At 44.4% G+C, this 27,882-nt stretch overlaps 2 protein-coding genes and 1 non-coding gene across 12 annotated transcripts; 2 read left to right on the forward strand and 1 right to left on the reverse strand.

The window, feature by feature from the left end:
* Positions 1-7: 7 nt before the first annotated feature.
* ACP2 (acid phosphatase 2, lysosomal) lies at positions 8-13,888 on the forward strand. Of its 5 annotated transcripts, XR_010383343.1 has the most exons (12): positions 10-239; positions 799-894; positions 1,204-1,290; positions 2,166-2,318; positions 2,428-2,526; positions 2,606-2,695; positions 3,151-3,283; positions 4,078-4,160; positions 4,282-4,388; positions 4,509-4,684; positions 6,738-9,513; positions 10,876-13,888. XR_010383343.1 is itself a non-coding variant. In XM_064492393.1 (11 exons), the coding sequence occupies exons 1-11, from the start codon at positions 126-128 to the stop codon at positions 4,874-4,876; spliced, it is 1,218 nt and encodes a 405-aa protein (XP_064348463.1). In that variant the 5' UTR covers positions 8-125; the 3' UTR covers positions 4,877-13,888. The 5 variants fall into 5 exon arrangements, 4 of the variants coding, with proteins under 4 accessions (XP_064348463.1, XP_064348462.1, XP_010998968.1 ...); XM_064492393.1 differs by having other exon boundaries at positions 8-239; positions 4,797-13,888; XM_064492392.1 differs by having other exon boundaries at positions 9-239; positions 6,789-13,888.
* Positions 7,731-27,839, reverse strand: DDB2 (damage specific DNA binding protein 2). 6 transcript variants are annotated; one of them, XM_031459664.2, is made up of 10 exons: positions 27,300-27,822; positions 26,086-26,222; positions 25,520-25,711; positions 12,347-12,492; positions 10,975-11,074; positions 10,707-10,884; positions 10,241-10,383; positions 8,610-8,774; positions 8,423-8,468; positions 7,731-8,121 (listed from the first exon to the last, which is right to left on the reverse strand). In XM_031459664.2, the coding sequence occupies exons 1-10, from the start codon at positions 27,493-27,495 to the stop codon at positions 8,072-8,074; spliced, it is 1,353 nt and encodes a 450-aa protein (XP_031315524.1). In that variant the 5' UTR covers positions 27,496-27,822; the 3' UTR covers positions 7,731-8,071. The 6 variants fall into 6 exon arrangements, with proteins under 6 accessions (XP_031315524.1, XP_031315525.1, XP_031315521.1 ...); XM_031459665.2 differs by having other exon boundaries at positions 27,369-27,803; XM_031459661.2 differs by having other exon boundaries at positions 10,707-11,074; positions 27,300-27,833.
* Positions 15,108-15,179, forward strand: TRNAP-AGG (transfer RNA proline (anticodon AGG)). The gene has a single exon. It is a non-coding gene; the product is annotated as a tRNA-Pro (tRNA).
* Positions 27,840-27,882: the final 43 nt, after the last annotated feature.

Raw genomic sequence — 27,882 nt, forward strand, 5'->3', positions numbered from 1 at the left:
TGCCCCTCCCTTAGCAAGATGGCGGCGAGCGCATTTCCGGCGTGTCCTTAAGGGTGCGTCCGGGCGGCTGCTGCAAGTGCTGCCCCGAGGGTTCCAGCCACTTTGCTGCATAGACTACAGAGGTGATGGCGGGCAGACGGTTTGGCTGGAGCCGAGCGGCTCTTCTCCAGCTCCTTCTTGGAGTGAACCTGATGGTGATGCCACCTACCCAGGCCCGGAGTCTGCGCTTCGTTACCTTGGTAATGAGACATGGGGTCGCCAAAGGGCTCGCCAGCGCTAGGAGGGCACCGGCCTGCGGGGGGAAGGAGGGGCGGGGCTTTGCTGCGGTCAGCGGTCTGGAGGAGCTGGTTTAGGAGGAGACGACTAACCTGCGGGGTTGGGGGCCTGGGGTTGGAATTCTTGTGAAGCCCTGGGGTATCTTGGGCGCAGGGCGTAAGGAGTTCAAAGTCAGGGAATAGGTTGGGTAAGTCTGCCCTGGGACAGGGATGTAGTCGAAAGGTTAAAAGACTCACTTCTAAAGAAGCCTTTGGTGATTTTTTTCCAGTTTCCCCCACCATCTGCATTGTTTTTCTCTTTTCCTTTCCCATCTGTACCTTTGGTTTTTTGGCTATGGTCTTAAGTGGCATTGCTTAGCCAAGTTAGGATCTCTGGAACCTGGAAGAAGGTACTGACTTCTGAGTTGGGGTCTTTTGCAGAGGGTAGAGGTGAGGCTTACCTCCCGACATGGGGCAGAGGTGGGGCCCTGTGTCTGCATCAAGGACATCCTTCTAACTGCAGGTAACCACTTTCTTTCCTCAGCTGTACCGACATGGAGACCGTTCCCCAGTGAAGACATATCCCAAGGACCCCCATCAGGAAGACAAATGGCCCCAGGGGTTTGGTCAGCTAACCAAGGTAGGTCAGAAGCCAGCTCTCCCTCAGGATGAGTGACTTCTAGAGCAGGCTGCAGAACTTGGGGCCTCACCAAACTGCTATTTCCTTTGTGGGTGCTGACTCTGACCACATTTCTTAACCTTACTTTCATGTGTACTCAGATCAAAATGGTTGTATACCATGCCATGCACTTAATAAATGACTTCTGGGATAAGATTAACCCACTCCTACTTCAAGCCAGAAACTTGGAAAGCAACATTGGCTAAGCCCTCTGGGACTTGTGAGCCATCTCTTCCTTCTGGGCCTCTTAACCCTTGGGTTTGTCCACAGGAGGGGATGCTCCAACACTGGGAGCTGGGCCAGGCTCTGCGACAGCGCTACAATGGCTTCCTCAACACCTCTTACCTACGGCAAGAGGTAAGGCTGGGAGCTTGAGAGACAAGGGGCATGGGATCTGCTCTTTTCACCCTCTGCCCTCAGGGAGCTTAAGGGTGAGGCTGAGCACTCTGGCCTCCTGTCATGCATTTTTGGTTACAGCTACAGGACAAGACATCCAAGGGCTGTCTAGAACAAAACCCTAGAGGCTGAGTTGCCCCTGCTTGGCTTGGGAAGAGGCAAAACTGATCAAGCATCCGAGCTTAGACTTAAGGGCCTGGCAGAGTAGTTTCTGATGCTGTAAAATAACTCAGGCATTCCATCCAAGACACACTATTGTGAGCCAGGCACTATGCTAGCACTGAACGTAATGGTACACCATACAGATATGATCTTTGTTTCTAGATGTTGTTAATGTTTCCTTGAGGGCCAGCCCTATCCTGACCTTGCCCTTCCTCTCAGCTTCTTCCTCCCTTTTCACAATTATCTCTGTTCCTATCTTATTTCCTCTCCTGGTCTCTAAGCCTGTTATAAGCCTGTGATTGGAGATAGTTTCTACCCTCAAGGACTCTGGCCTAGATAGGAAGACAGGTGTGGTTATAAAACCAGGAAGACAGACCGACAGACCTGAGAGCCTTATTGACTAAGCACTTTGGACTGGGAGGGGCATTTGAACTAGAACCATTCCCAAAGAAGTTCTTCACAGGCTGGGGACAGTCAATCCTCAGGTGAGTGTTTGGACTTTGGCTGGGAAGAGGGACAGGGAAGGCCAGAGAGAGGGAGAGGGCCAGATGCATGGTGGATTCACATTCTGCTGGGTAACCATCAAGAACAGGTCCTCCTCTGGGGCCCCACTGAGGGGCCAGAGCTCCCCAACCCTGTCCCCACAGGTGGGGCTCGTGTTGTCATCTCTCCAGGTTTATGTGCGAAGCACAGACTTTGACCGGACCCTAATGAGTGCTGAGGCCAACCTGGCTGGACTCTTCCCTCCCAACGGGATGCAGCGCTTTAACCCAAACATCTCTTGGCAGCCTATCCCCGTCCACACTGTGCCCGTTGCCGAAGACAGGGTAAGACTGGCCAGCCCTTCCCTGGGGATGGTGGGAGGGACAGCTCTGGCCACTGGCCCGCTGATCCCTGATTCCTTCTCTGCGTCTGCGTCCCCTCTTTGGTCTGCAGCTGCTGAAGTTCCCTTTGGGCCCATGTCCCCGTTTTGAGCAGCTGCAGAATGAGACCCGGCGGACACCAGAGTATCAGAATGAGAGTATTCAGAATGCAGTGAGTAGGGCTGAGGTGGAGGTCACCACACTGCCCTTTCCCCCAGAGCAGGACCAATTCCCTGATCCGTTTTTCGTAGCAATTTCTGGATATGGTGGCCAACGAGACAGGGCTTACGGACCTGACCCTGGAGACCGTCTGGAATGTCTACGACACACTCTTCTGTGAGGTGAGCTGGCTCAGGGTCCCCCGGTGTGACTGCTTTTCTCACACTTCAGCAGGCCCAGGTGACTGGGCCCGTAGAACACAGTGCTTGTATACCATTCCCACGGGAGGTCCAGGCAAGCCGCCTCTTGTGAAACAAGGGAACTTCCCTCATGCGTGAAGGAGAACCTCAGAGTGGGAAACAGTTTATTGATCGTCAGCAGTTCCTGCTTCTCTCCACCCAGAGCTCTCATGGTATCTGACTCCATCCTGCTGAGTCATCCTTTTTGTGCCCGAGCCTCCTCTCCTGTTCCCTGCAGCCTCAACACGGTCCATCATGTCTCCTGGTTCTAGCTCCTGTGCCTCTCCCCTCCCTCCCCTCACACACACACACAAGCACCATCCCACCGGGGAAGGGAGCTGCTCCGGGGAGAGGCTCTGGCCTCGGCGGGGAGCTAACCTGCCCGCTGCCATACACAGCAAACACACAGTCTGGTCCTGCCGCCCTGGGCCTCGCCCCAAACCATGCAGCGTCTGAGCCGGCTCAAGGACTTCAGCTTCCGCTTCCTCTTCGGGATCTACGAGCAGGCAGAAAAGGCCCGGCTGCAGGGGGGTGAGTGACAAGAGCAGCATGTCACTCCCCTGCTCAGCACCCTACAGCATCAGAAATCTGCTGTTTGGGCCTCTCACGTGCTTCCTTCTCTACCTGAGATGTTCTGTGCTCTTTCAGGACCAGATCCCCCTAGTTCTCCTGTTAGTCATCAAAGTGTCAGTTCTCCAAGTGCTTAGCACGTTTGTCAGTGTATGACCACAACTAGGTTTGCATGTCTCATTTCTGCCATTCATATTCTTAAGTTTCACCCGTGTCAGGGGACCCTCCCCCTCCTCAAATGAATACCTATCCCCAGAGGACCACTGGGGGCCGCTTTGAAAGAAGGCTGAGAGTAATAACTGAGGCCAGTTTCCTGATTTGAGCACCCAACGGCGTGCCAGCTGGCAAACCTTTCTGACATCTCAGTAGTTTTCAGAGCCTGCACATGACAGAGTTCCCCTGGCCTGGAGTCAGCATCTTGTGTGCTCTGAAGCAGTCTTAAGTTGACATTTATCCCCAGCTGGAATAAGTCTTCAAACATGGGCAGGACCTTATTGTAGCTCATTTATAAATAAATGGGCAGGTTTCTCCATCTGTGTTGAACTATAAATAGATACCTTGTTTTATCTTGCTTCTTTTTGTAAATGTGGAAGTTTGCAGACAGCAGGGGATGCTGTAGAGTCCCTGTGTGGTTGCCATGAACCTAAAGCGTTCTCTGTGCTGGGGATCAGACTCAGGACTGTCGGAGGGTGAGAGGACCACAGGAGAACACCGAGTGGCTGTAGCCACTGACACTGGGGACTTTTCTCCTTCAGGAGTCCTGCTGGCTCAGATACGGAAGAACCTGACCCTGATGGCAACCACCTCCCAACTCCCTAAGCTGCTGGTCTACTCTGCGGTAAGCTCCCACCCTCCCCAGCTTGCTAACATCCCTCGGGGAGCTGGGTCTCTTCTCAGGTCTCTTCTCTCTTCAGTGCTGGGCGTGGGCAGTGCTGATGGGGAGCCCTTCTCCCTTACAGCACGACACCACTCTGGTTGCTCTGCAAATGGCACTGGACGTCTACAATGGTGAACAAGCCCCCTACGCATCCTGCCACATATTTGAACTGTACCAGGAAGATAATGGGTGAGTGGAGCTACCAGTCTGCCCTCAGGAGGGGCACCTTACGTGGTGGCTGTGGGCAGCCTGAGGACCCCGTTATTGGCCTGGTGAGCAGTTCCCATCTTGTCTCCCATGAACCCTCAGGAATTTCTCAGTGGAGATGTACTTTCGGAACGAGAGTAAGAAGGCCCCCTGGCCACTGACCCTGCCTGGCTGCCCTCACCGCTGCCCCCTACAGGACTTCCTTCGTCTCACGGAGCCTGTCGTGCCCAAAGATTGGCAGCAGGAGTGCCAGCTGGCAAGCGGTACTGCAGACACAGGTGAGCTGCTGCCTGCCTCTCTGCCAGCCGTGTCGCAGGACAACTTTCACTTCATACCCACAGGTCTCGAGAGAGCGGACACACTTCCTGTCATCTTGTTTCATGTCCCTAGACTGTTCACCTTTCCACCCTGAGACCTACTCCTCGCCCTCAGCGGACACCCCTTCTCACACCACTGAGAAAACAAAGTGACCTGGAGAAAATCGTCTCATTCTCCCGCCACCAGGTCTTCCAGCTTACTTGCTGGTACGAGCCACCACACTGGGCCAGCCTTCCACTTACACTCTGGGTCTGTCTCTTCTCACCTCCACACGGACCCCTGATGCTCAGTGTTTCCACTCTGCTGGATCAGTCCCATCTCAGAGCCTAACAAAAGCCTCTTTGGCCCACACCTCTCTCCAGCTACCACTCCACTTCTTTCTCCCCTTGTAGAGTAGACTCCTTCAAACAGTTGCCTAGACTCTGGTGTTGCTTCCTCACCTCCCCGTCTCTCAGAGTTGTGCTGGAAATCTTGTGTTACCTGCCACTCCATGGAAGCCCCTCTTGTTAAGGACCAATGACCTCTTACCAAAGCCAGTGACCAATTCTTAGTCAGGTTCTCTTACCTCTCAGCAGCATTACAGAATTGGTCACTCCTTCCTTAAACACTTTCTTGGCTTCTCTGGTTTTTCTCCTAAGTCACAGGTAGCTTCCTTATTGGCTTCTCCTCCTCACTAACCAGTGGATGGCTCAGGGCTCTTCTTGGCCCTTTCCCCATCAATGCCTACTCCCAAGGTGAGCTTATCCAGCCTTGTGGCTTTAGATACCATCTCCATGCTAAGTTCTGTCTTTTTATGACTCACAGATTCGTGACCTCTTCTCTGAGCTGCAGACTTACATATCCAGCTGCTGACTTGAGGTCTCTACATGGATGTCAACTAAGGCTTCTCACAGTTGAAGTCTAAAACCAAATGCTCTTCCCCCAAATCTGCTCTTCCTCCAGGATTCCCCATCTTAGTAAATGCTGCATTAGCACCTAGGTGCATAGCATAACCCCAGGAGCTATCTTGAATACGCTTTCTCAGACCTCACACCCAATCCACTAGCGGGTCCTATCAGCCCAGTCTTTAAAGCCCAAGCTCTCACTCCCTAGTCCAGTCTACCATCATCTCTTGCCTGAATTACTGAAAAGCTTCCTAATGTTCTTACTGGGTCTACTCTTTTTGTTTTGGGGGGGGGGGTAATTAGGTTTTCTTATTTATTTGGTTTCTTTATTTTTTATTACTGTAATGTAGAATTATTAATTTACTTATTGGTTTATTTATTATTAATAGAGGTACTGGGGATTGAAGTGGGGACCTTGTGCATGTTAGGCATGCACTCTACCACTGAGCTATACCCTCCCTGCTCACTGGTTCTGTTCTTGGCCCTACCAGTCTATCAGCACAGCAGAGTTAATTTTTTAAAAACATAAATCAGTCCCCTTCACTACCCTTCTTAGAATCTTCCAGTGGCTTCCCATCACATTTGGAATAAAATCCCAAGTTATTGACCATGTCCTTTCAGGCCCTACTTGGTCTGGTCCTCTGCCCTCTTCTCCTACTTGCCCCTCATGTACTCTGCTCTAGCCATACTGACTTTCTTGCTGGTTCTAGAATATGCCAAGCTGATTCCCTTCTGCATTCGCTTCCTGTCATCCCCTCCCCACCCCCCTCCCTGAGGACACTCTTCTCTCAGATCTTTTGTATGTCTCACTCAGTGACTCCAGGTCTCTGTTCAAATTGTCACTTTCTCCGTGACACCTTCCCTGACTGACCTACGTCTCTCTCCCTCATTTCCCCCTTACCTTGTTTTGTTTTCTTTATGGCATTTGCCACTAACCTATCATTTCTATAATTTGCCTGTGGATGGCATCTCCTCTCCTAGAAGGTAAATTCCACGAAGGCGGGCTTCGTCTTGGCCAGCTGTGACACCCTCACTGTAAGAACAGCACCCGGCATGTGGTGGGCACTTGTATGTGTTGAATGAACACTGACGTGACCTTTCTCTCCCCCTCACCCCACCCGGTGCTCAGAGGTGATTGTGGCCTTGGCTGTATGTGGCTCCATCCTCTTCCTTCTCATAGTGCTGCTCCTCACCGTCCTCTTCCGGATGCAGGCCCAGCCCCCTGGCTACCGCCACATCGCAGACGGGGAGGATCATGCCTGACAACCACTCAGCCCCCTTCCCTCTGCCTCCTAGGGGAGGTGGGCTGGGCCCTTGCACCTGACGTTGCTGCTCCCCAGCCCATGGACAGGAGACCCTGGGTTGGGCCTCCCCCTGATTACCCCAACCTAGATGAACAAGTGGGGCTCAGCTTGGCCCATGGCACCTCACTCAGCATTCATGTGCCTGATGTTTACCAAGTACTGTGTTGGACATTGGCTTTCTCCAAACAGGATTTGCCTGCTCTATGCTCCCCTAAGGACCTGAAATGTAGACAGGTATTGAGGTTTCACTCAGGACCTGGGATAAAAAAGACTGAAGGAGTTGGTGCTTGATCTGCTTTGCCTCTCCATCAAGCCCTGCTCACTCTCTTCCAGTCTGGAGTCCTTGGCAAATGGCCAGGGGACAGTCTTGCCTCTCAGTGTTTATTTTAGTGGGAAAAACTGCACAACATTGGGGGTCTAGTACTAACACTGGCCACCAAGGAACTGGATCACCTAAGAGCCAGCCAAGCTTTCCTTTGTCCAGCTGAAGCCACCTTTAGAGTCAGACATGATGCTTCCGATCTTTGTCAGCCCTGCAGTTGAGCAGGTCAGAAGGATGTTTGTACTTGGGAAAGAGTCGGGGAGGTGGGGGGGTGGACTGTGGTACCGAATCATGAAACTACTATTCCTGTCAGCTGGGCTGGGATCTCCAGGGACCCGAGGTATGTGCAGCTGGACAGCTCTTGACTGTGGCCCAGAATAGGGCTGAGACAGAGAATGAAGATTTTGGACTCAGTGCTGTTCCTATGCCTTGTCTTCATTTTGGGGACCTGAGAAGCCCTTTGAACAGGTCAGTGCTGGAAGATCCACTCAGAAGCTCAGTTGGGTATGGTTTTATTGGCTATGTCAGTAGTGAGCGCAAATCAAAACCCACTACCTGATCACTCTGCCACTGCATGTCAGAGAGGAGAAAGACAAGAAGCTTGGCTCCAGGATAGATACAGCAGTGACCCTTGGGGCAGCTGGGTCGCCAACTCTGGAGAAGTTTCTGGAGCTAAGTCCAGAGCAGTAACATGCCAGTTTCCCGGTCCCAGTGCCCCTGCTCCAACCCTAAGGCTTGGATACCTCTGGCCCTTTAACACAAAGCCGCCTCTTCTCGCAGGACTTGTTCTCATGTGGCTCCAAGCCCTTGCTTGGCCCCCACCTTCATTAATGTCTCTCATTTCCGCATCCCAGTTTCCTCCTGGCTCCAAATGAGAATGTGATAACCTAGAAGGGGTGAGACCAGTCTGACTCGCACCTTCCATTATCAGCCTCTGAGAATTTGGGGCTGACCCAGGGAACCTAGGACTCGGTAAGGTGACACCAGGAAACTGGACAGCAACCAGGCACTGCTGTGACGAAGACAAAGCAGAAGGGATGGAGGGCCCAGGCCGAAGAGACCACTGTCTCCTGGTTATCTTCTTTACTGACTACAACTCTGGGGTGAATGTGACAGGGCAAAGCTGGGGTTAGCCTGTACTGAACCTTGGGAAGTAGGGTGGGCTTGACCAGCCCGAGATACACTCACCCATCACGGAGGCCAGCGTGTCCCCCATGGGATTGAACTCATTGAGCTGCAGAGAAAAGGGGATAAGCATGAGGAGTGGGTGAAGGTATTGGGAGAACACACATGAGGACTAATTTCTGGTCATTTTTGGTCAATAAGGTAGGCTGAATCCCTGCTTCCTCCCATGATTTGAGGGCCCAAGCCTCACCGACATGATACCAGAAGATTCTGGGTCATACAGCTGATACATCATCTTTCCTGAGCTTCCATCAAACACATCGATCGTCCTTAATTCATGGGGGGTACAACTTTTGAAATTAGGATCTGGGTATCGGCCCACAACAATGAGGTTGTACCGAGGATGCCAGGTTGCCTAGGAGATGGAGAGACTGGTCACAAGAGTAAATGCGGAACAGTCAAGAGGGCCATCAGAAGTGTCTTTGCCACTAACAACGATGTTAATACAACTGCCAAGTTAATAATGGTGATAAGACCTACGTGAAATTACAGGAGTAATTTTCAAGTGCATGTTCATCTACCACTGCAAATTTAAAATCCCCAGCTGGCCTCCCTGACCTTCAGAATACCTTCAGGCCTTCTCTCTCCTTTGTATTTCCTGGGATCATACCAAGTGATAAATGTTTTAATTAACATCAGCCCGAGCCATTACCAAAGAGGTAAGCCTACAACAAATTGAAAAGCATCTGATAACCAAAACCAAACAGGACATAAGTTTTGAAGTAATCCCACTATTCTCCCTCTATCAACGTGAATGATGAGTTGAATAGAAAATGGCTCGTGGCTGAAAAGGGGGTTGGACATCTGTGTTCCCCAGACCACCCTGCTCAGTACAAATCCTGCAGTTACTGGAATGATGGGACTGACTGGGATTTTCCCAAAGAAAGCTTTGCAAGGAAGTTTTGAAGGAGAAAAGACATGATCAGCAGGAAGAAAGAACAGGCAATGGCTTGGCCATAAGTCTTCAAGTCACATGTGGGATGCTGTCAGTTGGCCAGGCTGGATACAAAGTGGGAGATGAGGACAGAAGGATCAGTGGGAACGCCAACTGGTGCAGGACCCTGATGTTACTGAGACCTTGGATTTGACCTGAGGTACGTGGGGGCCACTCTAATGCTAAATCACTGTTTACTGGGTACTTACTAGGTGCTAAGCAAGGTGCCATGTTCTTTTAGGATACTGCTTCATCCTCACAGCAACCCTGTTGGTCAGATACTATTATTCTCTTTATAGATGAGGAAATTGGGATCCAAAATGTAAGCAATTTGCTCAAGGATTCTACCCCACAGGGGGTCTGCCTGCCTGAACTATGCTATACTGACCAAAGAAGTATAGGCATGAGACCTGGAGGTCTGAAGGGGGGCTGTGGTTCTAGAAAAGAATACACACTCATAGAACAGGATAATGGCAGACTTCAGACTGCCTAGGGGCGTGGGCAGGAAGGAATCACAAGACGTGAAGACTAAGCCTTGGGGACTGCGGCTAGAGAACCTGCTATCGAGGGCTAAGGTCAGCTGCATGTGGTTAACTGAAGCGGAGGACAGAACAGAGGCCAGGGTCTTAGAAAGTGCTCGCGGTGAGGAGATCTGGGTGTGGGAACAATGCAGGAAAACAAGCTTGTTAAAGAGACATGAAGAAAACTCAGCAAAATGGGATCACAGAGTTGGGACAAACAGAGCAGAGAGCCAGAGAATAAGAGACGCTTTGTCTCAGGGCAGAAAGAGATCTGGGCTTAAAGGCTTTCATTTCTGCCCCCTTCTCCCCTCCCTGGATAGACTTGACCCGTCCTGTGATCACAGCTCCCGTCCCCTCCTCACTTACCTTGATGGGTGTCAGGTGCTGAAAGTGGCGGTGAGGGTGCGGGATCAGGTGTGGGGGGCAGTCCCACTGAGAGGCGGAGTAAACCCGGATCTCACTCTTCTGGTCAGTGGTCAGGAGCTGGGCTCCATCGGGACTGAAATGAGCTGGCAAAGTGAAAAGCCCCTGAGCTCGAGGAACCACAGGCCCCCTGTTGTCCTGACCGTCACAGGCCTCTTGCAGGGGCACCCTCCCTCCCACTCCTCAATAGACAGGGGTGGAAGGGAGGTGAATCTGGGCTGCAAACAAAAACATCCCACAAACTCAGCAGCTGATGGGGGAAGCTACAGCCAGAAAGGTCCCAAGACAGCTTGGCTGATGCTTTCAGGGGTAAAGGTTTGGCCCAGTAGCTTCTACACTTTGAGGGAAAAGCCCAGAAGCGGTCGGGTCAGCAGGGTCTGCAGGAAGGACGAGATCTGGTATATCACACCTGCGTTGACAGGATGCCTGTGTGGCAGTGAGTAGAGGAAGCTGGATTTCCCTCTAACCTGGCGCAGGTCCCAGATTTTCACTGTTTGATCTACGGAGGCTGTGGCCAGGAACCAATCACAGCATGGGTTCAGGGCCACATGGGTCACTTTCTTTTTGTGCATTCTCAGATTCCAAAGCTGCAGAGAAGAGCTTGGTTCAGGAGGGGACACAGAACCGAGGATGGGGTTCAGGGAGGGAGGGGGAGGACCTGGCTTCAGGGAACGCACCTCCCTGCCATCCATGTTCAGCAGGATCACATGCCCCACATTGTCTCCTGTGACCACCACTCGGCTTTTGACAGACACATCCAGGCTGCAAAACCAGATGCTGGAGGGAGAGACCGTGCTGTAAGATTCTTGGGTACAGAGTCAAATTCCATTTATTCACTGTTGAAGCTCATGTCAGACATATAGTAGACTGTCAATAAATATTTGTTGAATCAATGAATAACCTGCCATGGGCTCCCAGTGAGGAACACTCAGATTTGTCTACCGTCTAGATAGAGGGTATGGGGGTGGTGGGGCTCGGAAACTTGTCCAGTTACTGCTGGGCTCAGGATCCTCAGCTAGTAAGAGTCCCTGAAGCGGACAAAGCCAGAGCCATAAGGCGGGTCCCCAGGCTGGCTTGCCCACTACAGCCCTGGGTTCTGAGGAGGACTCATTTATAGCTTTCTCCCTTTACTCTCCATCCTCCACGCCACACAGTTGGCCTGTAAGGAACTTCTGCCCCCTTCTGAGCATTTAGGGGGAAACGCGTACACAACCCAGAAGCTGCATCTTGCTCTTTTGTCCTGAGACTACCTGAGGATGAAGAGATGGGGGGGTGGGGGGTGCTTCAGGGATCCTGAGAGCCGGCCAGGAGAGCTCAGATTCACATTTTTTTCCCCTCTAATCCTTGCTACACTGCCTTTTGCATCCCGTGTAAATATCTTTCATAGGGAGGGCTTCCTGTGGAAGAATAAGATGGAGCTGAATCCATCCTGTCACCTGTCCTATTGCTTGCGTATTTCTTATCCCTGTGGGGCAGCCCAGAATAAGGTCCAGTGCTAGTTAGACCCCCACACTCTCAATTGCTTAGGGAGCAGAGTTTTGAGCCAGTATCTCTGGCTCAAAATCAAAGTGACATGCATTTTGTTTCTCCAGCCACTTTCTCTATGGGCATGATTCTGTCCATTTAAGCTTCCATCAAGGAAATGGTCAGGTCATTGCAACCCAGTGAACATAGGGAATGGAATCTTAAGTTCTGAGCTCCTTCTCTAGACTTTAAGTGGCTTTCTAGGCCAATGCCATGCTGACTTGTCTAGTGAGAATCAAGGTCTAGTCTCATATGGGAAGGACTGACAGAAGAGCTGAAGCCCTTCCCTCTCTGAGAGAAGCTGAGGCAGGCTCCAGAACCCCTCCCGGAGGCAGTGCCACACCAGGCCCAGGGGGAGAGCAGCTAAAGACAGAGCCTGAGGAAGGGAGGGGAAGGTGGGAAGGCACTAACACCTTTCCTTTCCTCCCTGTGCCAGGTTTGGGTAAAAGAAATGGGATCTGATGCTTTCACCAGAACTACACCGAGAGCCTAGAAGCCCTTTTCCCTCCTAGTTAAACTACTCACTTGCAGGTGTCTGAGGTGGCAAAAACTCGGAGAGTGTTGCCTTTAAAGTCTTGCAGCCTAGTGGTTCCCTCCATTGAGGAGGTGAAAAACTGGTTGGTATTGAGAGGGTTAAACTTCAGCCCAGTGATGCTGCCTCCAGCTCCAATCTAACACAAGGAAGAAAAAAGCCAGTGAATGACAAGGGCCCAGGTAGGGGACAAAGCCTGGGAGCAGATACGCTGTTTGGACATAGAGCCAGTCAGGCCACACTTGGGGCCAGGCCAGCTTGGATGCCTAGACACTAGGATGCTCTCCACAGTACTAGTTAAAGTTTTAGTTTTATAGTAATTAACATACAGTGAATTTGGTTGTCTTTGGTATACAGATCTATGAATTTTAACACATGTATAGATTTTAATAACCAACACCAAAACCAGGATGCGGAACAACCCCCCCCCCCCCCAAATCCCTTGTGCTCTCTCCCACTGTAGTCACATCCTCTCCCATCTCCTAACCCCCGGCAACCACTGATCCGTTCTCCACCGCTGTACTGTGGTTTTGCCTTTGATAGACTATCATATAAATGAATCATATAGTGTGCAGCCTTTGAGACTGGCCTCGTTCGTTTCAGTGTATTGTCCTGAGATTCATCCAAATTGCTGTGCGTATCTATAGTTCATCCCATTTTATTGCTGATTATTCCACTGTCTGGGTGTGCCATAGTTTGTGTATCATACAAGAGGTCTTTTCAGAAGAGCTTCAGCTTGAAACAGTGGCTGGGCTACAAAGGCAGGTGTCAGATCTGAGTTCCTTCCTATTTTTTCCAGCTCTCCCAGACAATGATGAGAATAATCACGTAGCATAACCTTATTAAGTGCTTATGTGCCAAGCACTGTTCTAAGAACTTTATATCCTCGAGGCTCCTCCTCCACTTCTCCCATATGCTGTTGCTATCCCAGCCTTACCTCTAAAAGGCCTCTTAACAGAGCATCCACTTAACTCACTGAACATACTAATTGGCACTTTCCATTTCCTCTACAAAACATTCTCACCTTTGCTCATGGTTTGCCAGACCCATGCTGCTAGTAAGAATCTGCTCCCACTAACTGAGTTCAGTGCTTACAAAGGGTTAGTTGTGTTTGTTCTTAAACCTATATATTCCAGTTGTACTTTTTGTAATCACGTAATTTAATTAAACATGTAATTTATTAAACATTTAAACTTCAAACACTTAAACATTTCATTAAACATGTAATTTAATTAAACTGATGAAATATGTGTAAAAAGGAAGACTTGTTATTTCTATGAAAACCACGTTGAACACTTTGGAAAAGCTGGGTAAAAATGAATTGCTAAAACTAATGGTTGTCGACTTAAGCATGGGTGAGATAGTTGTAAATGATTAGAGTGGGAAATGGAAACTAGACCCTATAAAGACTGTATTATGGGTGTGATGTATGCAAGACCAGGTGAACCCTAATCAGTGAACATTTACTCCAAGAAAAGGACTGCCCTATGTCAAAGCATTAGTAATAAACAATACATAAACATTTTAAGGTAAAATGTATGAGTGTTGTTCTTCTAGCAAGGGTGGGCTAAGTGGTTATGACCAACTCTTGCGCGGAGGACTAACCAAGCCTAAACAAAATGTGAAAAAGAAGTAGGTGTAAGACTTCCAGTTCCAGTGACAGTGGGTTAGCTGGTGTCAGGCCAACCTTCTGTCAGGAACAAGTAGAAAAGGCAGATAAAATATGTGTTCTTAAAGAAAAGTTTCGGAAGTCAACGAAGAGCTACCAAGGCATCAAGGACTTGAAGTCCAGGCTCATGGAAAGAAGAGAAGCAGAAGGTAAGCCTGACATGTGGATGCTGCTTTTCCTCTTGAGGCTTAGGCAGGTAAGAAAGGGGTGGCTTAGAAGCAGAGAAGCTGACTTGAAAAGGGGTGGCTTAGAAGCAGAGAAGCTGACTTGAAAAGTGGTGGCTTAGAAGCTGACGAGCTGAGCAGAGGTTTTGTCAGTCTTAAGGGGGTCAAAAACTGGAGTTCAGACCCGCCCAAGAGGAGAAGTCTTGGGGAAAAAAACCCAGCTTTTAGTTAGGATCTTCAAATTATATCTCTACAAGTTTTCATATGCCCTATTTGGCATTAAATCTAAAATAACCAGCATATTAGAAGTCAAGATCAAATAACCAGCAACTAAGAGAAAAAAAACAGCAGTTGGAATACACTCACAGGAGATTCAGAAATTGGAGCTATTAGACACAAGCTTTAAAATAACTGTGATCAATGTACATTTAAAAAATAGACCTAATTAAAAAATGGACAATGGGTTTCAACAGGCATTTCCCCAAAGAAGATGTACAAATGGCCAGTAGCACATGAAATATGCTCAATATCATTAGTTATTAGTAAAATGAAACCATAATGAAATACTATTTCACATGCGCTAGGATGGCTATAATCAAAAACATGGACAATAACAAGTGTTGGCAAGACAGCTTGTGAGATGGGAGAAAATACTGCAAACTATATATCTGAGAAGGGGTTAATATTAACAATATATAAGGAACTCAGGCAACTCAATAGCAAAATCAAAGAAGCAAACAAATAACCTGACTTAAAAAATGGGCAAAGTACTTGAATAGAAATTTCTCCAAAGACATACAAATGGCCAAAAGGTGTATGAAAAGATGCTCGAAACCACTAATCATCAGGGAAATGCAAAACTAAATGTGATACCACCTCACACCTGTTAGAATGGCTTTTATCAAAAAGACAAGAGGTGGGGAGGGTATAGCTCAGTGGTAGAGTGTGTGACTAGGATGCACAAGGTCCTGGGTTCAATCCTCAGTACCTTCATAAAAAATAAATAGACACCTAATTACCCCCCCAGAATTAAAAATTAAAATTAAAATGTGAGATTATAAAAAATGCTCAAAAAAAGAATAATTGAGTAGAAGAAAAAAAAAAGAAGTCAGTCTTGTAGACTTAAAAAAAAAAAGACAAGCGATAACAAGTGCTGGCCAGGATGTGGAGAAAATGGAACTCTAGTGCACTGCTGATGGGATGTAAATTGGTAGAGGCATTATGGAAAACAGTATGGAGATTCCCGCAAAATTTAAAAAATAGAACTATGTAATTCCACTTCTGGGTACATATCCAAAGGAAATGAAATTAGTTTCTCAAAGAGTTATCTATCCTCCTGTGTTCACTGCAGCATTATTCACAATTGCCAAGATACGGAAACAACTTAAGTGTCCACTGATGGAGGAATGGAAAAATGTGGTGTATGTATATAATGGAATGTCATTCAGCCTTTAAAATAAGGAAATCCTGACATTTGTGACAAACTGGAGGACATTATGCTAAGGGAAGTAAGTCAGACACAGAAAGACAAATACTACATGATCTCACTTACATGTACAATCTAAAAAAGTCAAACTCATAAAGACAGAGTAGAAAGGTGGTTGCCAGAGGGTGGGGGAAAGGGGGAGATGTTGGTCAAAAGGTACAAAATTTCAGTTATTCTGGAGATCTAACGTACAGCGTAGTGACTATAGTTCATAATATTGCAGTGTACACGAAATTTCTAAGAGGGTAGATCTTAAGTGTTCCCAGCTCACAAACACATACACACAAAAGGTAACTATGTGAGGTGATGGATATTAATTATTAATTAGCTTGACTGTGGTAATCAGTTCAATGTATGCATGTATTAAAACATCATGTTGTGGGGAGGATATAGCTCAGTGGTAGAGCATGAGGTCTTGGATTCAATCACCAGTACTTCAATTAAAAAGTAAACAAAGAAACCCCGAACAAATAAATAAACTTAATTAACCCCCCCAAAAAGCTTAAAAAAATAATTTAAGGTTCATTTTTTTAAATTAAAAATAAACAAACAAAACCTTAAAAAAACACATCATGTTGTACACCTTAAATATGTACAATTTTTATTTGTCAGTCAAGTGTTGGTAAGGATGTGGAGGAACTGAAGACCTCCTACATTGCTGGCAGGAATGTGAAATGGAGCAGTCACTTTGAAAAACAGGCAACTCCAGGGAGGGTATAGCTCAAGTGGTAGAGTGCATGCTTAGCATGCATGAGGTCCTGGGTTCAATCCCCAGTACCTCCATTGAAAAACCAAATAAATAAATTAACCTAATTACCTCCCCTCTGAAAAAAAAAAGAGAGAGAGAGAAAAGAGAAGAAAAACAGGCAATTCCTCAAAAAAAAAAAAAATTAAACATAAAGTTACCAAATGACCAAAGAAATAGATACTCAAGAGAAATGCGTATGTATGTTCATGTAAAAACTTGTACACAGATATTCATAGAAGAGTATCCATAATAAAAGAAAAAAGACTAAAATCAATGACACAAATATCTACCTCAAGAAGTTGTAAGACAAACAGGAAACTAAAGCCTAAGAAAGTAGAAGAAAAAAATAAAGAACAGAAATTAATGAAATAAAACAAATATACTGTGGGGAGAATGAACAAAGCCAAAAGTTGTTTCCATGAAAAGACTAATAAAATTGATGAATCCCTGGTGAGAATGACCAAACGAGAAGGCAAAAATAACCAATTTTATGGATGGAAAAGAACATCAATATAAATCTTAGACATTTTAAAAGATAATAAGAGGATATCATAAATAATCTTAAGCCAATAAATTTGAAAACTTAGAGGAAATGGGCAAATTCCTAGAAAAGTACAAACGTGCCAAACTGAAAGAAGATGAAAGAGAAAACTCTGAACAGTCTGATATTTATTAAGGAAATTGCGTCACAACTAAAAACTTTCTTGCAAAGTAAATTCCAGATCCTGGTGGTTTCACTGGTGCATGCACTGAATATTCAAGCAAGAAACAATATCAGTCTTTTTCAGGGGGGGAAAAACTTTATTTTCAAACTATCTCAAACTCATAGAAAATTTGCAAGAATAGCACAAAGAACTGTTTTTTTTCTGGAATGGTTTGATAATAAATTGCCAACATGATGTCCCATCACCCTCAAATACTTTACTATGTACTTCCTACAAGAATATTCCCCCAACCTAACCACCGTAAAGCCATCCAAACTTAATGGTATCTCAAGTAGTTCAAACTCACAGAAACAGAAAGTAGAATTGTGGTTGCCGAGGGCTGAAGGAAAGGGGAAATGGGGAGTTGTTATTCAGTGGGCATACAGTTTCAGTTTTACAAGACGAAAAATTTCTAGAGGTCTGTTGCACATAGTGTGAATACAGTGTTAACTGTACCCTTAAAAATGGTTCAGATGATACATTTTACCCTTATGCGCTTTTACCACAGTTTTTAAAAGAAGCAGTATCACTTGCTAGAAATATAACTGTAAAGGTAAAAAAGTGAAAAAAAAAAAAAAGAACATTAAGAACATTTAGATGAAAAACTCAAATATTACTGGTAAACCAGAACAAATTAAAAAACCACTAGTGTAATTTACCACATTAACAGAATAGAGGAGGAAATTATATGCTGACCTCAATAGACACAAAAAAGTATTTGATGAAATTCAGTTATCATTCATGATAAGAGCTTCTGGCAAATCAGGAATAAAAGAAGAACTCACTTAATCTGATAAAGCACTTAAAAACAAGTTTTAAAACAATCATGCTCCTAGGTATATACGTAAAAGAACTGAAAACAGTTGTTCAAAAACTTGTACATGAACATTCATAGGAATTGTATCATAATAGCAAAAGGTGAAGCAATCCAAATGTCCATCAACAGATGAATGGCTAAACAAAATTTGGTATAGTCATACAATGGAATATTATTGAACTATGAAAAGGAATAAAGTACTGATACCGGCTATAACATGGATGAACCTAGAAAACATGCCAAGTAGATGAGGCCAGACCCCCAAAGGACAAATATTATGTGATTCCATTTATATGCAGTACCTGGAATAGTCAAATTCAGAGACAGAAAGGAAATTAGTGGGGCTGGGGGGAAAGTGTAATAGAGAAGCATTTTTTAATGGGTAGAGTTTTATTTGGGGATGAAAAAGTTCTGGAGATGGATCATGGTGATGGTTGCCCAACATGTGAATGTATTAATGCCACTGAACTGTACACTTTAAAATGGTTAAAATGTTATATTTTATGTTACATGTATTTTACCATAACAAAAAAAGTAACAGAAATGTTACTTAGTGATAAAATATAAAAGACATCTATGATTGAGAACAAGTCAAGGATGTCTATTATAGCCAACATTCAACAATGTAATAGAGGTCTTTGCCAATGGAATAAAGCAAAAAAGTATAAAAATGGTAAAGGAAGAAATCAAACTCTCATGATTTGGAGGATGACAAGATTGTGTAGGAAAGAAATTTAAAGCCTCAAAGAAACTATTAAAATTAGTAAGTATGAATTTCTCCTTCCAATCATGATGAAGTATCAAAAATCAGATATATTCTCCTGCCTTACACAACTAGAAAAAATGGACAAAATATATGAAATATGGTTTCAGATACTGGACAACAGTCAGCACGAGACAGGAGGGAAAGAAATAAGGTAGCCCCAGCTTACTGCTTGGAGAGAGACAGTGTCCAGGCTGCAGCACAGGCAAGGAGGACCCAAACGGCCTTATAGTCTCACTGGGCTGAGGGGACAGAGTCTGGGAAAGTCAACAGGGCAAGAATTTGTGGGGCAAAATTATGGGGAGGGAGATACACAGAGAGAGCGTTCTGAGATTTTCAGAGGGGTCCTCTCAGATCTTTGAGTAAATATCATTGTGTAAAGGTGTGTGAGGAAACTAAACAAGGCTGGGGGTAAAAACACCAGAAATGAGTAGGAGGGGAAATCCTTAGAACAGTCTGTATTCTCACCATCCAGAATGAAAAGATTCTTACTATACAGAACATTGAGTAGAGTCCTCAAAAGGGTACTGCCTCAGGGTGAGGCCAACTCACACCCAGACTATAGGCTGTCCTATACCCCCGTTAAGCAGTGTAGATTGAATAATGGTCCCTCAAGAGGTCCATGACCTGATCCCTGGAACCTGTGAATATTACCTTAGATGACACAGGGGCCATTTTTAAAGCAGCTAGGAGGAAAAAAAGGAAAAATCACATGAAAATGAACATAGGAATGAAAGCAGACTTCCACATCAGAAGTCATCTTTAAAGTACTAAAAGAAAAAAAAAAAAACCAAAAAACCCGTGAACTTAGAATTCTATACCCAGTAAAAATGCCTTTAAAAATGGCAAAATAAAGACCTTCTCAGACAGACAAAAGGAGGAAAACAATGCATCACCAACCAACCTGCATTATAGGAAATGTTAAAAGAATTTCTTCAGGCAGAAAGAAAATGTTACCAAAAGGAAGTCTGCTTCACACAAAGGAATGAAAAGCCCTGGAAATGGCAAACATGTGGATAAATTAAAGTTTTCTTCTCATTAAAAAAATGTTTTTAAAAGATACCTACCCTACAACCCAGCCATTCCACAACTAGGTATTTACTCAAGAAAAATGAAAACATATATCCACACAAAGACTTAGCACATGAATGTTCATAACAGCTTTATTTGCAACAGTCAGAAACTGGAAAAAATCCAAATATCCTTCAACAGGTAAATGAATAAATAAATTGTGGTATATTGATACAGTGGAACACTACTCAGAAAGAAAAATAAAACCTCTGATACATGCAAAATTGTAGATGAATCTCAAATATGTATAATGCATGAAAGAAGCCAGAAAAAAACAAGAGTACATATATGATGTCATTTATATAAAAGTCTAGAAAATGCAAATTTATCAATAGGGATAGAAAGCAGATTAGTGGTTTTCAAGGGACAAGACAAAGGGTAGAAAGGGATGGATTACCAAAGGGTATGAGAAAACTTTGGGGGTGACGGATATGTTCATTACTTTAATTGTGGTGATGGTTCCACAGTTGCATACGTATGTCAAAACTCATCAAATTGGTACACTTTAAATATGTGCAGTTTATCATAATCAATTATATCTCAATAATTTAACAAAAAAAGATTAAAAAAATTAAAAATAGCAATGTATTATGGAGTATATAATATATGCAAAAGTAAAATGTAGGCCAATGACAGAAGGGAGTAAATGGAAGTAAATATATGGTTGTGAGAGTCTTACAATACATGTGAAGTAGTATATTATTTGAAGACTCACTCTTATGTTAACCATGTACATTGTACTGTAGAGCAACTACTGAAAAAGAGAAAAGGGAAAGAGAAAGTATAACTGAAAATCGAATAGTGGAGACAAAATTGAATCATAAAAAGTACTCAACCAAAAAGAAGACAAGAGGTGGGAGGGATATAGCTCAGTGGTAGAGTGCCTGCTTAGCATGCACGGGGTCCTGGGTTCAATCCCCAGTGCCTCCATAAAAAATAATAATAAAATAAAATAAAAGAGAAGGCAGAAAAAAGGAAAATGGAACAAAGAGATGGGACAAATAGAAATTGAAGGTGACAGACTTAAACCCAATCTTAGTTATCATATTAAGTGTAAATGGTCAAATGTTCCAATTAAAAGGCAGTGATTGTCAGATTGAGTTTTTTTTTTAGAATACTGTCTGCAGGAAACTTATTTTATTTTTTAAATTTATTTAAAAATTTTTTCTGTTTTAAACTCATACATGTGTTTTCTTTTTTTTTTGGCAGGGGGGTAATTAGGTTTATTTTATTTATTTTTAGAGGAGGTACTGGGGATTGAACCTATGACCTCATGCATGTTAAGCATGAACTCTCCACTTAAGCTATACCCTCCTAACAGAAAACTCATTTTATATACAAATACACAAATAGGTTAAAAATAAAAGGATGAAGAAAGCTGGGGTGGTCATATTAATATCAAACAAAGAAGATTTCAGAACAAGAAATATTACCAGGGATAAAGGGAACCATCTCACAATGACAAAGGTGTCAGTTCACCAAAAGGATGTAATTCTAAATATGTAAGAAGCTAATAACAGAGTTTCCATATTCATGAAGCAAAAACTAAAGGAAAACAGAAACACAATTTTATAGTTGGAGATTCTAATATTCCTCTCTCCTCTCTCAATAATTGATAAAAGATAGAAAAGTAAGTAAGGTACAGAACATTTGAACAACACTATCAAGCAACTTAAACTAATTGACATTTTGAGAATAATTCACCCCAAAATAGTACATTATTTTCAAATGCACATGGAACATTCACTAAGACAGTCCACATACAAATAAAAGATGTAAAATGACTGGAATAATATAAAATGTCTTCTGTTCATAACAGAATTGAACTAGAAATCAATAACAGAGAGAGATCTCAACAATCCTCAAATATTTGGAAATTAAACAACATACTTCAGAATAACCCATAGGTCAAAGAAGAAATCATAAAGAATTAGGAAAATAATTTGAACTGAATGAAAACAAAAACACAACAAAATCTGTGAGATGCAGTTAAAGACATACTTAGAGGGAAATGTATAGCATTAAATGGTTATATTATAAAAGAAAGTTCTCAGATAAACAATCTAAGCTTTTATCTTAAGAAACTAGAAAAAGAAGAGCAAATTATACCCAAGGTAAGCACAGGAAAGAAAATAATAAACCAAAAATTAACAAAAAAGAAAACAGAAAAACAATAGAGAAAATCAATGAAACTAAAAGCTGGTTCTTTGAAAATATCAATAAAATTGATAAATATCTAGCAAACTGGTCAGGAATAAAAGAGAAGACGCAAATTAGTAATATCAAGAATACGGGGGGCATTACTACAGATCTTATAGATATTAAAATAAGGGAATATAAGGATAACTTTATGCCACTAAATTCAACAACTTAGATAAAATGGATAAATTACTTGAAAGACAAATTACCAAGTTCCTTCAAGAAGAAATAGATAATTTAAATTGCCCTATACCTATTAATGAAATTAAATATATAGTTAAAAGACCTTCCAATAAAAAAAACTCCAGCTGGGGGTAATAGCTCAGTGGTAGAGCACATACTTAGCATGCACAAGGTCCTGGATTCTATTCCCAGTACCTCCATAAAAAATTTTTAATTTAATTTAAAAACCATAAAAACTCCAGTTCCAGATGGCTTCACTAGAGTGAATCTTATAAAAAATTTAAGCAAGAAATAATAAAAATTCTGCATAAATTATTCCAGAAAATACAAGAGGAGGGAACACTTCCCAACTCTTTATGAGGTCTGCATTACCCTGATGCCAAAACCAAAGGCATTACAAAAAAACAGAAATTATTAGATATTTTAAAGTGGTCATCATCTGATATGAGATGATTAAACTAGAATTTCCGATGTAATAAGTAAAACAGAACAGATTCAAGGATAGAATACTTATGTAATAATCTAAGTAGATGAATGAGTGTGTGTAAAGATGCTTCAAATGGGGATTTCAGGTAATATTTACTTTATACTTTTTTCTGTATTGTTTGAATTTCTTACAATAAGCCTAGATCACTTTTACAATGAGAACGAAATGAAGTTATCTTCATTTTGAAAATGTAACATATTCTTTTGCCACGGGCCTGAAGATGTAAAGATCAGAGCCAAGTTCAGATGACTAAAGAAATGACAAAATGAGGAACTGCTCCCCTAGTCACTGGTTTCAGATCAACTTTCTGCTGTCCCTGTCTGGGAGAAAATTCAGACAGTTCTCCAAACTGCCATATCCTTCTTCTGCTCCAGCCTAGCTCCCTCTTTGTCACATAGTTCAAATGCCTAGACCAATCTCCACAACTAAGGAAACTTCACTTAAATGGGCATTAAAATAAAGGCTAATGTAAACCAAAAGCAGCCTCAGCCTGGCACAACTTCAAAGCAGCTATCATTCCCCTTTTGGTCAGAAGGCTCTTCTGCTAGGACATTCTTAAGCCATTTCTTAAATTTCTCTATTCCCATGTCCTGGATGTCTAGGGAAAACAAAAACAAAAACAGAAACAAATCTCTCTCTGACTAAGCCCTGGGTTCTGACTTCCATTTTAAGCTGCCCCTTCCAGTGGTCACCTGTCTTAACAGCTAGCTGGGAATCCCACCGAGTTCTGTCCACAGCACTCCTCTGGCTGCCTTTCTTCTGGCTTCAGGCACTTCTTTTTTTGAGCATCCATCTCATACCTTGAATCCTAATCCCCCAAGCCTGCCTAACCTGGCCTCTTCTGATGGGCTGCTCTCCAAACCCTCCACTTAAAAGAACTCATTGTGGGTTCACCCTTAGCCTTTTCTACCTCCAAACCACAGTGGAAAAATGTCAGTGAGCTAATGCAGAATCCAGCCCACAGATGTGTTTTATTTAGCTACACAGCATGTTCAATTTTATTTAGTTTCCAACATTAAAAATCAGGGTATTTTAAATTGAAACCCTTGTGCACTGTTGGAGGAAATGTAAAATGGTGCAGCCTCTATTATGGTGGTTCCTCAAAAAATTAAAAATAGAGTTACCATGTGATCCAACAATTCCATTCTAGGTATATACCAAAAGAACTGAAAGCAGGGACTCAAAAAGACATTTGTACAACCATGTTCAGAGCAGCGTTATTCACAAAAGCCAAAAGGCAAAAGCATCCCAAGTGTCTACCAACACATGAATAGATAAAATCTGGCTATATACATACAGTGGAACATTATTCAGCCTTAAAAAGGAAGAAAATTCTGGCACATGCTGCAACATGAATGAACCTTGAGGACATTATGCTAAGTGAAATAAGCCAGTCACAAAAGGACAAATATCATATGATTCCACTTACATGAGAATACTAAGTCAAAAATCATAGAGACAGAAAGCAGAATGGTGGTTGCCAGGGGTGGGAGAGAGGGAGGAAAGGGGAGTTAGTGTTTAATGGGTAGAGAATTTTAGTTTTGCAAAATGAAAAAGTTCTGGAGACTGTTACACAAGAATGTGAATGTACTTAATGCCGCCGAACTGTACACTTCAAAATGGTCATGATGGTAAATTTTATGCTATCTGTATTTCACCCTAATTTAAAAAAATCAGAATGTTTCATGTAAAAAAAAAATCAGGCTTCATTTGAAAAACTTAGATCTGATACCATGGGACTTAGTTTCTTGCCTGTCAGCCATCTCCGGTTTATTACTAACCACAATCCTACGTCATTCTTTTATCTGTCTGGCTTCTTAGGGCATGTGAGTTTGTGGTCCCTGCTTTAAACCCAGAGTGTCACTTTTTACCTTACAGCCCTCCAATGTTAGTCCCCAGCAGGGCAAGCTAAAGGTCTTCCCTTCGGTGGAGGAGCTAACCCCGCACTCCCCAGGGACTGATGACAAACACTAGCATCCCTAAAAAGCCCTTTGCCAAACCTTGCCCCAAACACACTCTGCTTTTCCTCCTTTTCCCTCCATTTATCTAAATACTGTTCTTCCTCACTCCTCAATCATCCACGAAACCTCCTCTATCAACTCTAATTCACAAGAGGTTCTTCCTTCTGTTAAATTCTGCAGCATTTAGCATCTGTATTGCTGTATTGTTAGTATGTATATATCCCACCTACCCAGTTACACTCCAAGCCCCTCATTCATTCAGCAAATATAAAGCAGCTACTCTAGGCCAAACACTGTTCTAGGCACTGGGGATAGAGCAGTAAACCAGAAAGACAAGGTCCCTGCCATCACGGAGCTTACTTTCCAGTGGACAAAGACCTACAAATAAGTCAATTCAGATACTGAGAAACACTGTAGGGGTAAAGTGAGGCAGGGCAATGAGATAGGGAGTGATGGGGGGAGGTGCTACTTTAGGCAGAGTGGTAGTGAAAGCCTTTTTGAGGAAGTATATTGAGCGGAGACCTGAAGGATAAGAGGGAGCCAGCCACAAGAAAACCATGGGGCAGAGCTCTCCAAAGGGAACAGCAAGTGCAAAGACCCAGTTGCAGGAACAGAAATGGCTAGTACAGCTAAAGCACAGGAAATGAGGAGAGACAGCAGCACAAGATGAGGTCGAGGCGGTAAGGGGCTTAGATTCCACTCTATGTGGTGACTTACTAGCAGGTGATCAATATTTCATACTTCCTAATATTTTAAGGGCAGGCCTTCAACAAAGATTTGAGTATCATCACCATTTACTTGTTTGAAAATACCCACAGTTACTTTTGATCCCAATCATCTTGTCACTGGATGACTTCTCATCCCTTCAACAAACACTTCTTCAGCACTATCGTCTGGCACAGGGAACTGCTCACCCCTTTAATGAAGGTGGGTTTGTCCTTTATGCCAAAGTTCCAGAGCATGATATCTCCCCCTTTGGAACCCACAGCCACGGTGCTGGGGTGAGCTGGGTGCCATGCCAGGGATGTGGCCCTCCTGTCAAAAGGGGCAGCCTTTTGGAATATCCGGTAAGAAGCCAGAGAGTGCAAAAAGGACTGCTGAAGACCCTGACACAAAGAGAAAAGAATTAAACTGAATTAAAACACACGGTACATTGTCAATCTCTGACTCCTCCCTAGATGAGGCCTGGGGCCAAGTCCTCCCACTTAAAGGAAAACTAACTGCCTGGCTCCGTGCCTAAAAATATTTGCAATTACATAATCTAATCATGGAAAGCAAAGGGACAGAGCGCATTTCAGCTGGGACCCCTACAGCATAGGACTTCTACCTGGCTGAATGCCCAGTAAGCCAGTCACCAAAGTGGGGGTGATCTGACCACTCTGAAAACCCACTGAACCAACCCAACATCTAATTTTGGACCATCCAGTAGTAAAAAGGCACCATGCAAACCCTTGAGCACTTCAGCCAGGAAATGCCTCACCTGCTGTAGTGATGGCCAGGTAGCTCTGCCCAGCTTATGCTGGTGGAGGGCCCTGACGATGCTGCTGCATGATGCCGAGACCCGCAGGCTAGCCAACCCCGCCCAAAGGCAGCCTGAGTCAAATCTTCTGCTAGAACCTGCCAAGCAGAAGAGACACATATTTTCCGCTCCAATCTCCCACAAGAAAGCTTTTTTCTGCTGAAACCCCAGAAAGAAAGCCTTGTTTCATTCAGCATAGACAATCTCTCTAATCACCTCCTAAGGCCTTTCCATCGTCTGCTTAGTCTCATTCAGCACAAGAAATAAATAGTGAGTAGGGATCCAGCCCTTTCCAAAAAACATTCCCCCAAATAGTAATTCTGAAGTAAAACTATGATCTTGCAGGGTTTCTGAGAACTAAGCCAAAGAAACATACAAGAACTGCAGACCTCTTCTCAGTGGGGCTGGAAAACTTGTGATAGGGTTGAGTAACAATTTTAAAATCATATATAATGCACAATAAAAAGATTTTAGGACAGTATATAGGTGATTGGGAAAAGCAGTTTCTTTAAATCCTGTATTAAAATAATGTAGAGGTGACCAGTTGTGGCCCCAAGTCCAATCTGTTCTCCTGAAAACCAGCAGGCTCCAGAGAGTCTGGCGTGGAGCTAAATTCACTAGGTTACTTTTTGAGGGGTAGATCCACCTAAAATAGGAATAAAGCAACTCTGAATTACCAACATGTATTTGAGGACCTGATCTCTATGAATCCTGCCTCTTGACAACCAATTCTTTCTTCTCATGAGCAAAAATCACTTCATCCACGACCCCCTGCTCTCATTTTTTGAGCTCCTCACATTTCTTATAGGCCCAGGTTCAAGTCCCCCCTCAAAAACCCCTGAGGATGAGTTTTCAAAGGAAGAAAGGAAGGGAATTGAGGGTTCCCGCATCTAAACCAAGGACATACAGCTAACAATCGTGACTATCAAAATTAAGCACACACATCTCCAGGCAAGGTAGGATTATCTTAAGCTCTCCTTGGTGTGTAAAACTCCTGGTACAAACAAGGAACTTGGGAAGTCCGTTGTGTCTGTTGTAATGGAGTTCATCTGCCTCTTCCCGTCACCTGAGGGAGGTTAAGCCCAAGCTCTAAGGTGTCAAAGGACCTGCAGACAAAATGCATAGCCTGAGGCGCCCATAATTTGGGACAGCCTCAGGAACCTAGGAGCACCCACCCCCACTCCAGCCTCCTGCGTGAGAACCCCAAATGGCAGAATTATTAAAGCAGCAGGCGCAGGCAGTACCGGGGCCCTTCACACAGAGCTTCTTGGCCTCGGGTTCCAGCTCCCGGGGGCTTCTGTTCCTCTTGCTCTTGGGACGCACAACCACCTCGGGGGTCTTCTGGGTTTCTGGGCGTTTCCTGGGAGCCATCGCGTCCTCCGTGAGATGGGGTACTATGCCCTACGCCGAGATCACCGAGGGAGGATGAGAAGCCTCTGGGGAGAAACAAGGCGGGGACCAGGGAACGCGCCGAGCCACAGGTAGGCCAACTAAGCCAACTTCCCGCCAAACAGGCTCACCGGGAAGGCGGGGGCGCGCGCGGAGAGATGGGAAGTGTGTGCAGGGAGGGCCTCATCCGCTCCCTAGAGAAAAGGGCTGTCGCCTACGTGTTGGCCCTGATCTAGTCCAAGTCAAGTCAGCTGACCTGCCAGAAATAAAGATGGCCCCCGGCACTGGGCCTGCCAACTTGAAGCCTCCTCAGACTCCTCGCTGCCAGGCCTCTGGGCACCCTGAGACCTGATGCCAATCAAGGCCTTG

Source organism: Camelus dromedarius, chromosome 12 (genome assembly GCF_036321535.1).
Source record: "Camelus dromedarius isolate mCamDro1 chromosome 12, mCamDro1.pat, whole genome shotgun sequence".
In the NCBI taxonomy this organism is placed as follows: Eukaryota; Metazoa; Chordata; class Mammalia; order Artiodactyla; family Camelidae; genus Camelus; species Camelus dromedarius.